This window comes from Ceratotherium simum, chromosome X (assembly GCF_057802395.1).
Source record: "Ceratotherium simum simum isolate JZ-2026a chromosome X, ASM5780239v1, whole genome shotgun sequence".
NCBI lineage: Eukaryota > Metazoa > Chordata > Mammalia > Perissodactyla > Rhinocerotidae > Ceratotherium > Ceratotherium simum.
In genome coordinates, this window is record NC_141940.1 from 1,007,466 (window position 1) to 1,024,269 (window position 16,804).

The following is a 16,804-nucleotide window of genomic DNA, read 5'->3' on the forward strand; positions in this document are numbered from 1 at the left end:
AGGTCACACCGTCAGGTCTTTGATCCATTTTGAGTTAATTTTTGTGAATGGCGATAGCAGATGGTCCACTTTCATTCTTTTGCATGTGGCTGTCCAGTTTTCCCAACACCATTTATTGAAGAGACTTTCCTTTCTCCATTGTATGTTCTTAGCTCCTTTGTCGAAAATTAGCTGTCCGTATATGTGTGGTTTTATTTCTGCACTTTCCATTCTGTTCCATTGATCTGTGTGTCTGTTTTTGTACCAGTACCATGCTGTTTTGATTACTATTGCTTTGTAGTATGTTTTGAAGTCAGGGATTGTGATGCCTCCTGCTTTGTTCTTTTTTCTTAGGATTGCTTTAGCTATTTGGGGTCTTTTGTTGCCCCATATGAATTTTAGTATACTTTTTTATATTTCCATGAAGAATGTCATTGGGATTCTGATTGGGACTTTATTGAATCTGTAGATTGCTTTAGGTAATATAGACATTTTAACTATGTTTATTCTTACAATCCACGTGCATGGGATATCTTTCCATTTCTTTATGTCATCATCGATTTCTTTCAATAATGTCTTGTAGTTCTCATTGTATAGGTCATTCACCTCCTTGGTAAGATTTATTCCTAGGTATTTTATTCTTTTTGATGCAATTGTAAATGGTATTATCTTTTTGAGCTCTCTGTTAGTTCATTATTAGCATACAGAAATGCAACTGATTTTTGTAGATTGATTTTGTACCCTGCAACTTTGCTGTAGTTGTTGATTATTTCTAACAGTTTTCCAACGGATTCTGTAGGTTTTCTATATATAAAATCATGTCATCTGCAAATAGTGAGAGTTTCACTTCTTCGTTACCTATTTGGATTCCTTTATTCCTTTCTCTTGCCTAATTGCTCTGGCCAAAACTTCCAGTGCTATGTTGAACAGGAGTGGTGAGAGTGGGCAGCTCTGCCTCATTCCTGTTCTCAGAGGAATGGCTTTCAGTCTTTCCCCGTTGAGTACGATGTTGGCTGTGGATTTGTCATAAATAACCTTTATTTTGTTGAGCTACTTCTATTCCCATCTTGTTGAGAGTTTTTATCATAAATGGATGTTGTATCTTGTCAAATGCCTTCTCTGCCTCTATTGAGATGACCATGTGGCTTTTATTCTTGGTTTTGTTGATGTGATGTATCACGTTGATTTATTTAAGTAATGTTGAACCATCCCTGAGTCTCTGGTATAAATCCCCCCACTTGATCATGGTGCATGATCTTTTTAATGTATTGCTGTATTTGGTTTGCCAATATTTTGTTGAGGATTTTTGCATCTATGTTCATCAGTGATATTGGCCTGTAATTTTCTTTCTTTGTATTGTCTTTGTCTAGCTTTGGTATCAGGGTGATGTTGGCCTCGTAGAATGATTTAGGAAGTGTTCCATCTTCCTCTATTTGTTGGAATAGTTTGAGAAGGATGGGTATTAAATCTTCTTTGAATGTTTGGTAAAATTCACCAGAGAAGCCATCTGGTCCTGGACTTTTATTTTGGGGGATGTTTTTGATTACTATTTCAATCTCTTTACTTGTGATTGGTCTATTCAGATTCTCCATTTCTTCTTGGTTTAGTTTTGGGAGGTTGTATGAGTCTAAGAATTTATCCATTGCTTCTAGATTGTCCAATTGGTTGGCATATAATTTCTCATAGTATTCTCTTATAATTATCTGTATTTCCGTGGTATCCCTTGTAATTTCTCCTCTTTCATTTCTAATTTTCTTTACTTGAGCCTTCTCTCTTTTGTTCTTAGTAAGCCTGGCTAAGAGTTTGTCGATTTTGTTTATCTTCTCAAAGAACCAACTCTTTGTTTCATTAGTCCTTTCTACTGTTTTTTTGGTCTCCATTTCATTTATTGTGGCTCTGATTTTTATTATTTCTCTCTTTCTGCTGACTTTGGGCTTTGTTTGTTCTTCTTTTTCTAGTTCTGTTAGGTGTAATTTAAGGTTGCTTATTTGGGATTTTTCTTGTTTGTTAAGGGGGCTTGTATCACTATGAGTTTCTCTCTCAGGACCGCTTTTGCTGCATCCCATATGGTTTGGTATGGCATATTTTCATTTTCGCTTGTTTCCAGATAGTTTTTGATTTCTCCTTTAATTTCATCAATGATCCATTGGTTGTTCAGTAGCATGTTGTTTAATGTCCATATTTTTGTCACTTTCCCCGTTTTTTTTTTTTTTTCATGGTTCATTTCCAGTTTCATAGCATTATGGTCTGAAAAGATGCTTGTTATGATTTCACTCTTCTTAAATTTATTGAGCCTTGCTTTGTTTCCCAACTTACGGTCTATCCTTGAGAATGTTCCATGTGCACTTGAGAAGAATGTGTAGTCAGCTGTTTTTGGATGGAGTGCTCTGTATATGTCTACTAGGTCCATCTCGTCCAGTTTTTCATTTAAGTCTACTATTTCTTTATTGACGTTTTGTCTGGATCATCTATCCATTGATGTAAGTGGGGTATTAAGATCCCCTACTATTATTGTGTTGTTGTTAATGTCTCCTTTTAGGTTTGTTAATAGTTGCTTTACGTACATTGGTGCTCCTATGTTGGGTGCATATATATTTAAAAGTGATATGTCTCCTTGGTGGAGTGTCCCTTTTATCATTATATATTTCCCTTCTTCGCCTTTCTTCACCTGTTTTATCTTGAAGTCTACTTCGTCTGATATGAGTATGGCAACACCTGCTTTCTTTTGTTTGCCATTAGCTTGGAGTATTGTCTTCCATCCTTTCACTCTGAGCCTGTGCTTGTCTTTAGAGCTGAGATTTGTTTCCTGGAGGCAGCATATTGTTGGGTCTTGTTTTTTAATCCATCCTGCCACTCTGTATCTTTTGATTGGAGAGTTCAATCCATTTACATTTAGGGTAATTATTGATACATGAGGGCTTAATGTTGCTGTTTTGTCACTTATTTTCTGGTTCTTTTGCATTTCCTTTGTTTCTTGTCCCATTTGTTTCGGACTGCCAATTCAGTTTGGTTGTTCTGTCTTATGACTCTTCTAGTTTTCTCTTTGTTTATCATATGTGATTTTGTTTTGATTATTTGTTTAGTGGTTACCTTGTGGTTTGTGTAAAAAATCTTGTGTATGAGATAGTCCATTATCTGATGGCCTCCTATTTCCTTATACTAAGTCAATTCAATCACTTTCCTCTTCCACTTCTAAGTCGTTCTTCTTATACATTATTCTATCTTGTCTTGTGGCTGTGTGTTTACATTGATGAGGTTAAATTTATTTTTGGTGAATTCCTTTCTTTGATCTTTGATTTTGGTATTTAAGTGGTTGCTAACCTATTCCGGTAAAGATCTACTATTTTTTCTGATTTTATCTACCTATTTTTCTCCTTGCTCCAAGCTTTGTATTCCTTTTCTCTTCTTTTTTTCAGGCCTGAGGGCTTTCTTGAGTATTTCTTGTAGTGGGCGTCTCGTGGCCGTGAACTCCCTTAGCTTTTGTTTATCTGGGAGTGTTACTATTTCTCCAACACATTTGAAGGATATTTTTGCTGGATAGAGTATTCTTGGCTGAAAGATTTTGTCTTTCAGTATTTTGAATATATCATTCCAGTCTCTCCTAGCCTGTAAAGTTTCTTTTGAGAAATCCGCTGAGAGCCTGATGGGAGTTCCTTTGTACGCTATTTTTTGTTTTTGTCTCGCTGCCCTTAACATTGTTTCTTTGTCATTGACTCTGGCTAGCCTTACCACTAGGTGTCGTGGAGTAGGCCTTTGCCTGTTGACATATTTAGGTGACCTGTTGGCTTCGCTTACTTTTATTTCCTGCTCCTTCCCCAGATTTGGGAAATTCTCAGCTATTATTTCCTTGAATAAGTTCCCTGTTCCTCTTTCCTTCTCTTCTCCCTCAGGAATACCTATAAATCTTATGTTACATTTCCTAATAGAGTCAGATATTTCTCGAAGACTTTCTTCATTTCTTTTTAGTCTTAGTTCTCTCTCCTCTTCCATCTGGAGCATATCTGTATTCCTATCCTCTAAAATGCTAATTCTTTCCTCCATATTGTCAGCTCTGTTCTTTAAAGACTCCAGATTCTCCTTTATCTCCTCCACTGTGTTCTTCATCTCCATCAGCACTGATTGGTTTTTCTTTATGATTTCAATCTCTTTTGTGAAGAAACTCCTAACCTCATTGAATTGTTTGTCTGTGTTGTCTCGTATTTCGTTGAGTGTTTTTATGATAGCTGTTTTGAAATCTCTGTCGTTTAGGTTATGTATTTCTGTGTCTTCAGGCTTGGTTTCTGGTTGCTTGTCATTTTCCTTCTGGTCTGGTGATTTCATGTATCTTTGCATTGTGGTTCCTGCATTGGCTTTGTTTTTCCTCATCCTGGATATCTCTGGTTGTAATTTCCACCCGCCACCACTGTGTGGGGGTAAAGGGCTGTGTAATCTGAGCGCCCTGCACTCTGCCCCAGCTGTTCGCTGCCATCCGTGGGTCGCTTGGTCTAGTCTGGTCAGCTGAGCTGCAGGGTCTGTTTTGCAGGGAGGGGTGGGGCTCTCTCTTTTGCCCGCTGGGTTCCTGGTGTGGGGGGCTTCTTGTTTGCCCCTCATTATCCGCTCTCTGGTGTGCTCAGATGTTGATGGTACCCCGTAGCAGTTCTGAGTCCTCTGTGTGGGAGTTTCCCACTGGCTGAGAGAGCCTGAAGAGCTACAGTTTCCCGGCAGAGGGCCGCCCCTCCCCCCTCTCTGGGAGCTGCACAGACCGGGATGGCTGATCTGATGTGGAGGGAGAGGAGTTCTCCTTACCTCTCCTCACTTCCTCTGCAGGCCCAGCATGTTCCACTTTCAGATGTGCAGCATTGTGGATCTTTCCGATCTTGCTTTTCACTGTCTAGGATTCCGTTGTTGGTCTGTGACTGTTCCTTTTGTTGTATCTTATCGGGGGAAGAGTTTACGGAAAAGCTCACTCCACCATGATGCTGACGTCACTCCCCAAATTATTTTATTTTTTGTTGATGTTATAGTGAATGAAATTGTCTTCTTAATTTCATTTGCAAATTATTAATGAATAATTAATGTAGTGTATTAATGAATACACTAGTAATGTGTATAGAAATACAACTTATTTTTTCATATTGATCTTGTATCTTTCAACCTTGCTGAACTTGTTTATTAGTTCTAATTCCTTTTTAGTAGATGCATTAAGATTTTCTACATATAAGATCATGTCATCCACAAATAAAGACAGTATTGTTTCTTCCTTTGCAGTCGAAATGCTTCCAATTTTTTCTTTTTGGATTCTTGCACTGGCTTCTAGTACAATATTAAATAGAAGTGACAAGAGCAGATATCTTAACCTGTTTCTAATTTCAAGGGAAAATATTCAGTCTTTCACCACATTATAAATTTTTCTTAGAAGTTCTTCATCAAGTTAAGGACCTTGCTTTCTGTTCCTAGTTCCTTGAGATTTTTTTCTCTCATAAATGGATAGTGGATTTTGTCAAACCCCTTTTCTCTACCTATTACATGATCATGGGGTTTTTGTCCCTTATTCAATTAAAATAGTGTATTGCATTAATTTTCATATGTTGAACCACCCTTACATTCCTGAGAAAAATCCCAGTTGGTCATGGTGTATAATCAGTTTTAAATGTTGTGAGATTTGGTTTACTAATGTTCTGTGGAGGATTTTCGCATCTATATTCTATATTGGACTGTAGTTTTCTTTAAAATTTTGAGTCTTGTTTTGTGGCCTAAAGTATGGTCTATCCTGGAGAACATTGATATGTGTATTCTACTGGAGTTGGGTGAACTGTTCTATAGATGTCTGTTAGGCCTAGTTGGTTTATAGATGAAATGAGATTAGTCATTTGTGAATAACTGTTGAAGCTGAGTGATGGGTTCAAAGAAGTTCATTTTACTATTCTTTCTAGTTCTGGATATGTTTGAAAATTTCCATATAAAAAGCAAAAAATAATCCTCAAATTCTTACCCAAGCTTATATCTTTTCCTCAACTTACCAACAGTGTGTCTCCAACTTCTCCATAAAGTAAAGGTCCCAGGATTCCTGATTCATACTGAATAGCTTCACGAGTCTTAAATGTTTCATCTGTGTATGCCATAAATCGGGCTTTTTTGTACTTCCTACCAATCTGCTGAGGACCATTGTTCAAATATAGACTTTTGTAACTTCTGTATGAGACACAAAAAGATGAGATGTTGGGATTGAGAATTCTAGGTAGAGGACAGGTGGCTAAAATCTAAGTCTAAAACAGCTTATATGATTTAATCACAGAAAGGAGTGAGAAAAATACAAGCATCCCTGATGCTTAGCTGTGTTAGCTACAAACATATTTATGCTCTTGCCAATTGATTCCATATCTGTACCTAACCCTAAACATGGTTTGAGGATTTGTTGTTTTGAATAACTGAGAAGAACCTTTTGAGTATGGGGAAGAGATAGTACCAAGAGTCAAAAGGTGCTTACCTATCATTGGGGGTGAGGACTGAGGGAGCATAGTCCCAGTCCTCCTCTTCAGCAGCAATATAGTGGACCCAAGTTTTAGGGTGCTTCTTGGCAACTGAGCGGATTTGAATAAGGGGAGGAGAGTTGTCACCATCAAACCTGACCACGTCCATATCAGAGTCATAAAGATCATCATCATAATCTTCTTCTTCATTATTTTTCATCCGTAGTTGAGGTTCCTCTGGGCAGCTATCTACTTTGACATAAGCTTCCATACCATCTGGAGTCAGACAAACCAAACAATGTCAGATTCCTACAAGACTTCCTTGCCTTAACTTCCACAACTTCGTTCTCTCTCGTTAAGCCTTCAAGGCCCTCACGTAAGTGTTCTCTTCTCCACACCAATACCCTTTCTTGCCCCTCTCCTATATGGATTACGTTCCCTATAGCTGGGGCTTGCTGGTTTCTTCCTGACTCTCCTCCAATATATGTTTTACCCCTTTTTCAAGACTCACTCATTTTCTCTTATAATATATATGAATATTTCCCTTCTGGAACTGGCTCTGAGCCTATCACTCCCTAATTCCCAAATTATAAACAAGGAGACTTGAGGAACTGCATATTTTCAGCATTTGGAAGGCCAGGTCAGACCAACTCTCCATCCCCACAGTTACCTAATGATTTCCATATTTACTCCATTGAATTATGATACAAACCATTGATTTAATAATAGCTTATCAGGAAAAATATTAGTGTAGATATAAATTTCAAGACACATTCCAAATTCATAAAAACATGGAAAGGTACAACGTAGAATCAAGGAAATATGTTACATATTTTAAGACCATGTCTGCCTGTGACTAGTTGTAAGCCCTATAGTAAGTCTATTCAACAATCTCAATCTCATCTTCATGCTTTATAAAATGAGGGTAATAATAACCCTTACCCTATCTATGCCATACGGCTATTTTAAAGAACAATACTAAGAAGGGGGATCTGATTACTGGATGATGGGAAACAGAGCAGATTTCAGGAGCAGCAAACAACTAGTCTGGGGCTCATGTGGCCTTAAACATAATTCATTTTAGATCTAAAAATGAAGGGTTTTGTCTGAGGTCCAATAAGACAAAGCATTTTTCTGAAAAACGAGGATAAAAATCAGTGTAAAGAAGTTGTCAAAAGAATAAAACAAAACAAAACATAAAACAAACTCCCCTTAAATGAAATCAGGCTCAAACTAGATAATGATCAACCTGCATAAAAGTAAATGACCTATTCCTCTCTACCTATAGGATCAACTTCCTGTTACTCACCCAGTATGACACGCTTTGTCTCTTAATGTCTTGTCAAAAATCCTATAAATGTTATGTAACAGATGAGAAAAAGAGGTCCCTATTCTTCATCACTACAGAGGACTATAAACAAGGTCACTCATAGACTATAAGGGGAAAAAAATCTCTTTTCCAAGGTAACCAAGGAACCTGAAGAGAGGGTTAATATGAGAGTGACAGGAACAAATAAGTACTGTTAAACCTGAAAGAGTAGGCCTCCTCAACATTTTTCTCCAACAGCCCTCCATGGCCACAATAGAGGAGTAGACAAAGAGGCTTGTTTGATTGGTCCAAGATTAAGAGTTAGCAGAGTTAACACACAAGAAGGAACATGGGGGTGAGATGAGCTTGTAATATGAATTTTCATAGCTTGTAGCCACAAATGAGGTCACATTAACAATAATTTGAAACTGTAGGTACCATTGTTCCAACTTGCTTACATAGGACTTTTGACACTTTGCAAAGTCCCCATCAAATAGTCCTTGAAAACCTCATGTGGTGCCTTATATATGCTCATGAAATTCCAATTCCATGTTGCTTCTCTCAGTATCCACTATCCCCTGATGTGCTCTGAGTTTCCCAGATGTCTCTCATCTCCTACCAGGTATCTAAGAGTGCCTCCATGTACACCAGTTGTCTGGTGTCTCATATTGAGCACAGCAACATCCTCTTGCATTTGCTATCTATTGCCCTGGGCATCACTACTGACATCCTGGAGCCCTTATAGTTACAACCTAGGCAGTGCTGTTATTTTCCATTTCCCCAAATTTCTCATAAAACATCTCATCAGCTATGACCTGCAATCCCTCTCTCCATAGTATTGAAGCCTAGTTAATGGGATCAGGCTGGGAAACCAAGGATATACTGTCCTCCTCACTTTCACCACCTCATTCATCCATAAACCATCCCCCACCCCCCATCACAGGTATTTAACTAAAAATTCACCAGTACTACTAATACTCAAGCCCTTTAATACTCAAGGTAAAATCTTTACTCTAAATACTGGCAACTAGGAAATCTCAGTTGAGATCTAACATAATCTTATAGTGGACAGTGGACAATAAATTCCACTAAAAGAAGAGCTGGACATTTATAATACTCATTTTTAAGATCAACAGATATTACCATGTTGGTGGGAAGAGATATGACAAAAGAGTAGAAACTGGCCAAGGTCCATCAGGAGTGTCTGAGCAGTAAGGAAACTTATTGGTGAGATCTCCAAGGAGGCCTGGCGATGATTCCTCACAAGAAATGTGTGACCTTCAAGGAAAATTGAGTGCACTTCGGGGGTGGTGCCCATTCCAATCACATGCCAATAGACTGATTTCTTATGACATCCAATCAGACCTGTAAAGTAGGAATAAGACAGCTATGGTCAAGAAGTAGAGAATTTGAAATGGAAAACACTTTCTAGGATGGGATGAACAAATTGACCTTACAAATTTTATCTTGACATGGAATCAAACTTTCCAAGAACACTAGGGTACTGTCAAACCAACAGCTCTTGCCAAGGTCACCAATGACTGTCATGCTGCTAAATCCAATGGATATTTTTCAGTCTTCATCTGTACCTGTTGACCATTCATTCCGTCTTGAAATTCTGTCCTCCCTTGGCCTCTGTGCCAACAGCTGTCTGGGTTTTGTGCCCCCATTGCTTAGACTGCTCCTTCTTCTGTCTCTTTTCCTGACTCCTTCTTCTCTACCCATCCATTATATGATAGATCACCTCAGGGCTCAGCCCTAGGCCTTATTCTTTTGTTATTCAATATTTTCTCCCTGAACAATATCATCCATTCTCATGGTGTTAATGATCATCCATATGCTGATAACGCTCCTGTTTCAGACGTCTCCCAGAACTCCAGACTCATACAGTCAATCACCTTCTCAATATCTTCACCTGGATATCTCATAAAACCCACACGTCCAAAACCAAATTTGCAATCTTCATCACCTCGTCTTCTTCCAGAGTTCCTTATTTCACTGACTAGCACCATCTTGCATTCAATTATGCAAGTGAGAGTTATTCTTGTCACCAGTCTCACTTCTCACAACCAGTCTAACACCAATTATGGCAATATAATTAATAACACTAATATTTACTGAGTACTTGTTTTGTGTCAAGCACAGTCCAAAGTACTTTACAAGTTTTAACTCATTTACTCCTCACAATAACCCTATGAATGTGGAAAGTATTATTATCATCCCTCTCTTACAGGAGAGGAAATTGATGCCCAGAGAGGTTAATTAACTTGCTCAAATTTGAAGCCAAGCAGCCATAGATCTCACACTATTAACTACTATGGCACAGCTATCTGCTATTTCGGCTCCTGAAGCTTTCAAGTATATCTATCTTTCACCATCGTTACCACTCACACCATCTTAATCTGAGGTAGCTACCATTATCTCTTGTCTGAGTCACTAGAATAGCTTCTTTGTAGGTCTTCCCAGATCTGGTCATATTCACCTCTAAGCCTTTCACTCACAAGGAAACTAGCATAATATGTTTGCAATTCAGATCGGATTATAGTATCCTCTGGCCTAAAACTCTTCAGTGGCTGCCATTCCATATAGAATCAAGTCCAAACTCTCCAGTAAGGCCTAGAAAGCCCTGAATGGTTCGATCCCTGGTACCTCACCAGTGCTATCTCACATCACCTCATTTCCCTAGTCCTAATCTTGTTTCAAAGCTCAATTCAAGTGGCACTTCCTCAAGGAAGCCTTCTCTGATTCCTTAGTCTAGATCAGGCTCCTTTATTATATGCTTACATAGAATTATGTAATTTTCATTCAGAGTAATTCTTTGTTTATAATTTTGTACTTATTATTGTGATTATTTGATTACTGTCTCTCTATTATGCTATAAGCTATATGAGAGCAGGAACTTGCATGTTCTGAAAGTTAATTTCTTTTCTAAAATCATGCATATTCATTATAGAACTATTGGACAATACAGAAAAGAATTAAGAAGAAGATGTCCTTCCTCATCCTTCATTATTCTCTTGGGTTTCTGGATTTTCCAACTTCCTCTTTCTTGGTTTACTCTCTAGTTTTACTGTAGTACATATTCAGTGGCTTCTAAGGGCTACCATTTCTGAAAATGTCTTCATTCTTCCCCCAAAGCTGATTCATAGTTTGGCTATGAATTCTAGGCTGCAAAGAACTTTTAAGGTGTTGCTCCATTATATTGCCAGTCTAACTCTCATGCCTTTGTACGTGACTTGTTTCTCCCAGCGGAAGCTTAAATATCTTCTCTGTGTTTTCTGAAATTCCACGATCATGATTTTGTGTGGGGATCGTTTTTTATTTATCCTGCTGGGAAATTTTAATATGAATACTCAAATCTTCTTATTTTTAATAATTTCTTCTATCATTTCTTTGATTTTTAAAATCTGTCTTAACATATATTCTCAACCCCCTTTTGTTTTACTTTCTAGGAGATTTTTTCTATCCTATCTACCTTCTAGTGAAGAATATGATTTTGACAATTGTATTCTCAATTTTTGTGAGCACATTCTTGTTTTTATTGTTTCTTTTTCATAGAATCCTATTATTATTTTATCAATGCAGTATCTTCTCGAATCCTTATGAAAATACTAATTACAGCTTTTGACAAGTTCTCTTCTGTTCTAAGCATTTCTTTTCCTTCTGGGATTATTATTTTCTTTGTTTATCTTTGCATGTCTCTTTCCTGTTTCAGGCTTTCCTTAAATATCTCTGCATCCTTTGTTGCCCACTTATGTTTAAGCAAAAGGAAAGAGAAATCTGTGAGCTCTGTGTATGGGGGCAGCCCTTCATTCTTAGGTGACTGGAAAAGGAATCAGCCACTGCACTTTAAGACCCCCCAGAGGCCAGAATTCAGTGGGCTTTCCTCTGGGGTACAGAGCTGTCTGAGGAGAACCGGAGAAGAGAGCACTGGTGGTAAATGCAGAAGACCCTGAGGTACTGAGCAGGCGTGTACATACCTGGCAGAGACCTGTTTACATAGCCATTGACTGTGTGCATTTCAATCTGGGCCCGAGCAGATGCAGGATCCACAGCCTGTGTCAAGGACTCATTTGTTTCTGAGTGCCAACTTTTCCCTGAGGAGAAAGGAGGCAAATATAGGGCCAGTTAAGTGTCTGTCTCATGACTGACCCTCCGTTTCTCTTTCCCTCCCTCCCATGGGGCAAAGGTTGCTCACACCTTAAGGATTTTTGTCAGCACAGTAGGCACAGATGACTTGCCCTCAAAGTCAATAAGAGAAAGGGAGAAGACAATTACCAAAAGGCAGACATTTCTTGCTCAAACCGACTCTCTCTATATATACTTGTCAATGACAGTAGGTGGGAAAGGATAATGACAAATGATAGCTAGGAGAAGGGAGAATATTGGTTAGTTTGCACCATGAGGATTTCATTCTATTCATTAGCTGACTTATTTCAAAGCAAGCAGATGAAAATCATCCTCAGAAAGGGCTGCCAGTCCCTGTCCCTGTCCAACTTGCTTGATCCAGCTTGTAGTAATGAAAACTCAAGAACCTGAAAGTGTCCCAATTTCCTCCCTGAAATTAGTAAGAGCAAAAGAACTGTAAATATTATTGCTGGACAGCAGCTCCTTTAAGTTGCCCCTTTGTGTGACGGACTGGCAGGTAATACTGAAACTTTCTGAAGCACCCAGCCTTTGGGGAATTCTCACAAGTTTATTTATCCATTTATCCATTCATTTGTTCATTCATCCAAAACATATTTACTGAGCACTATGGGATGCTAGGTACTGATGACAGAGAAGAAGACACAGCCTCTGCCTTCAGGGTGCTTACAGCTTGAACAGAGGGAAGAGTGATGTGACAGAGATGAGAACAGGGTATTATGGGAGCAGAGAGGAGAAGATGATGATTTAGTGTGATAAGGAGGAAGCTCAAGGTGCTGTGCAAATACATAGAGAGGCATCTAACCCAGACTGGAAGGAGAAGGAGAAACTTTTCTTGGTGTGAACACAGAGACAGGCTTTCCATGCAGAGGAAACAGCATAAGCAAAGGTCTGGGTGCAAGAAAAAGCATGGCATGTTTAGGTGAAATACAAAATGTGTTCAGTGTGGCTGGAGCCTGGCCAGTGAGGCAGGAAGAGGAGCGTAATGGAGTTAGACAGGTCATCAGGGACTAGATCGTGTACCCATCGTTGTGTTAAGAAGTTTGTATTTTGCCTTGAGGTAAAATTGAAGGATTTTAAAGGGTGGAGTGACAAGATCAGATTTGCATTTCAGTAAGGTCCCTCTGGCTACTATAGTAATAATGGAGTGTCAGGGGACATGAAAAGACAGGGAGCCTAGTCAAGAGAGAGATGATGGGGGCCTCCATTCAGAAGATGGCAGTGTAGGAAGATAAGAGGGGAGAGAAGATGATTATGTTGTTGTTGTCGGTTATATAATGATTATATTAGGAGGAGGAGGCAGAAAGTACCGACACTGTGGAGGACTCTGTGCCACGTAGTGGTCTAAGTTACTTAATTGAAATCACTCACTTAATCCTCACAACTATCCTATGAAAAAAGTACTATTATTTAAACTTTAAATGTGAGGAAACTGAGACACAGAGAGGTTAAGTAACTTGTCAAAGTTACTTAAAAGTTACTTAAAAGAAGTAAGAGATGAAGATAAGAGAAGATATTCTCATAGAAGCAGAGAGTAGAATGACAGTTGCCAGAGGCTGGGAGGTGGGGGAAATGGGGACATGTTGGTCAAAGTGTTCGAAGTTTCAGTTTTAAGATGAATAAGTTCCAGGGATCTACTGTACAGGCATGATGACTATAGTTAATAATACTGTATTAAACACTGGAAATATGCTAAGAGACTAGATTTCAGGAGCACTTATCATACACAGAAAAATGATACCTATGTGAGGAGATGATATGTTAATTAGCTTGACTGTAGTAATCATTTCACTATGGATATGTATATCAAATCATCATGTTGTACACCTTAAATGTATACAATTTTTATTAAAGTTTTCTTTAAAAGATAAGAGGAAATATTTAGAAAGTAGAGCAAAACGTCTTTGTTGATAGATTTAATGAGGGGGACGAGGCCAACCTGTTACCCAGCTCCTCTATCTCCTAACCTCATAGCTGCCAATGGAACTCATTTTCTTGGAATTCATTTTCATCCCCATCTCCTTCATTCCTGAACAGTAATGTAGTTTATGATCTTTCTATAATCACTTCCTCTAGACAATAGTAGCCCTCATTCTCAAGTACCAGATTAAATTAATATATTTGACTTCTTTCAGGAACCCAAAATTCAGATTGCAGCTCACTAACCTTCATCAAATACAGCAAAAAGCAGTACAAATTCGTGCAAGGTCTGTGTCCTTTCTTTGGCCAGGCTCCCTGAAAAAGAAGTGAGAGCATTTACCTTTTACTGAAAAGCCTATTATAGGAAATTGCCACTAGGAGGAAACATTACTTCATCAAACACTTGAGAGTAAGCACGAATGTAGTCCTCAGTCTCTTGGTCTCTTGTTAACTTTACCATAACGCTGTTTCTTTGGTGTCAGGTCTCCTGTACCAATGCTTTTAAAACTATTTGGGGTACAGGTCTTTTTTTTTAATTTCAAATTTGTTGCAGACCATTTCTTTTTTAAAGTACAATAAAAATGAATTACTACAAAAATTAAATTAAAAAGACATACAAAATACAAGCCCATTTAATCGTATTTCATATATGTGTATATATTCAAAACAAATATAAAAGAGAAAAAGAAAAGTTACAAAAACTATCCACACTGTTCATGAAAAATGTGCATATAGGCAATTAATATAATTTCTATCACGCTTTTAACTTTTTTTACTTCTGCAACTATAAACAGACAAAAAGTTATGAGCAAAATAACAATTGTCCATATTAAACACCTATACTCACACTTTAAGTGAACACCATGCATACTGATATTTAAGATCTGAGAGCACATTATATACTATGGATAAGTGCCTTGCCAGATATGTGATAGGCAAATATTTTCTCCCAGTCTGTAGCTTGTCTTTTTATTCTCTTAACCGTGTTTTTTTTACAAAGCAAAAGTTATTAATTTTGATGAAGTCAAATTTATCAATTTGGTGTCTTTTCAGAACCCTCTCCTAATCTCAGGTCATGAAGATTTTCTGCTATGTTTCCTAAAAGTTTTATGGTTTTACGTGTTACATTTAGATCTACAGTCCACTTTGAATTAATCTTTGTATAAGAAGTAAGTGTTAGGATCATTACATATAGATGTTCAATTGTTCAACACCATTTGTTGAAAAGACTATCCTTCCTCCATTGAATTGTTTTTGCATCAAATCAATTGGGAACACTTGTGTGGATGTATTTCTGGACTCTATTCTGTTCTATAAATCTATGGGTGTTTTCCATTAACCAATACATGTTATGATTATTGCAGCTTTGTAATAAGTTGTAAAATCAAGTAGGATTATTCCTCCAAATTTATTCTTCTTTTTCAAAATCAATTTAGCTCATCTAGTACTTTTGCCTTTCCATGTAAATTTCAGAATCAGCTTGTCGGTAGCTACAAAAAAAATCTTCCTGGGATTTTGATTGGTGTTACATTAAATCTATAGATTGAGGAGAATTGAGATCGTCACTATGTTGAATCTTACAGTTCACGAACGTAGTATGTCTCTCTATTTAGGTCTTTTTGATTTCTTTCACTTTGTAGTTTTCACCATACAATCATGTACATGTTTTGTTAGAATTACATCTAAGTTTTCAATTTTTTGAGCTATTGCAAACATTATTCTTTCTTAAATTTTGGTTTCTAGTTATTCATTGATAATATATAGAATACAATTTATTTTTAATAGCTTTATTGACATATAATTGATATACAAAGAGCTGCACATATTTAATGTGTATAATTTGATGAGTTTGGACATATGAAAACACCTATGATACCATCACCAAATCAAGGTAATACACATATCCAACACCTCCCAGAGTTTCCTTGTCTCAGTGTGTGTGTGTGTGTGTGTGTGTGTGTGTTAATAACACTTAAATGAGATCCACCCTCTTAACAAATTTTGAAGTGTATAATACCATATTGTTAACTATAGGCACTATGTTGTACTGCAGATCTCTAGAACTTAATTATCTAGCATAACTGAAACTTTATACCCTTTGAGTAACAACTCCCTATTTCCCCTGCCCCAATTCCTGGCAACCACTATTATATTCTCTGCTTCAATGAGAATTTTAGACTATTCTATGACTATTTTAGATACCTCATATAAGTGAAATCTTTCAGTATTTTTCTTTCTGCTACTGACTTATCTCACTTAGCATAATGCCCTCCAGGTTCATCCATGTTTTTGCAAATGGCAAGACTCTCTTCTTTTTTAAGGATGAATAATATTCCATTAATATTCTATTATTATATGCATATTATATATATATCCATGTGATTGTGATATATATATATATATCACCTTTTTTTTTTTTTGGTGAGGAAGATTAGCCCTGAGCTAACATCCGTTGCCAATCCTCCTCGTTTTGCTGAGGAAGATTGGCCCTGGGCTAACATCCATGCCCATCTTCCTCTACTTTATATGTGGGACACCTGCCACAGCATGGCTTGACAATTGGTGTGTAGGTCCGTGCCTGGGATCTGAACCTGCAAACCCCGGGCTGCCAAAGCAGAGCATGTGGACTTAACTACTATGCCACTGGGCTGGCCCCCTATATCACATTTTTTTAATCCATTCATCTGTCAATAGACATTTGGATTGCTTCCATGTCTTGGCTATTGTAAATAGTACAGCAATGAACATGGGAGTGCAGATATCTCTTTGAGATCCTGATTTCAATCCTTTTGGCTATATACCCAGAAGTGGGATTTATGGATCATATGGTAGTCCTATTTTTAGTTTTTTTGAGGAACTTCCACACTGTTTTCCATAATGGCTGTACCAATTTACCTTCCCACCAATAGTGCACAAGGGTTCCCTTTTCTCCACATCCTTGCCAACACTTGTTATCTCTTGTCTTTTTTTCATGTGTGTGTGAGGAAGATCAGCCCTGAGC

General features: G+C 37.7%; 1 protein-coding gene across 1 annotated transcript in view; it reads right to left on the reverse strand.

Moving 5' to 3' along the window:
* Positions 1-16,804, reverse strand: part of F8 (coagulation factor VIII) — a 153,241-nt gene that overhangs the window by 92,504 nt on the left and 43,933 nt on the right. Inside the window, exons 5-9 of the mRNA XM_014779576.2 lie at positions 14,050-14,118; positions 11,718-11,834; positions 8,881-9,102; positions 6,446-6,704; positions 5,979-6,150 (exon numbers count right to left, since the gene is read on the reverse strand). Of these exons, the coding sequence (XP_014635062.2) occupies positions 5,979-6,150; positions 6,446-6,704; positions 8,881-9,102; positions 11,718-11,834; positions 14,050-14,118 (839 nt within the window). The remainder of the gene's footprint in view (positions 1-5,978; positions 6,151-6,445; positions 6,705-8,880; positions 9,103-11,717; positions 11,835-14,049; positions 14,119-16,804) is intronic.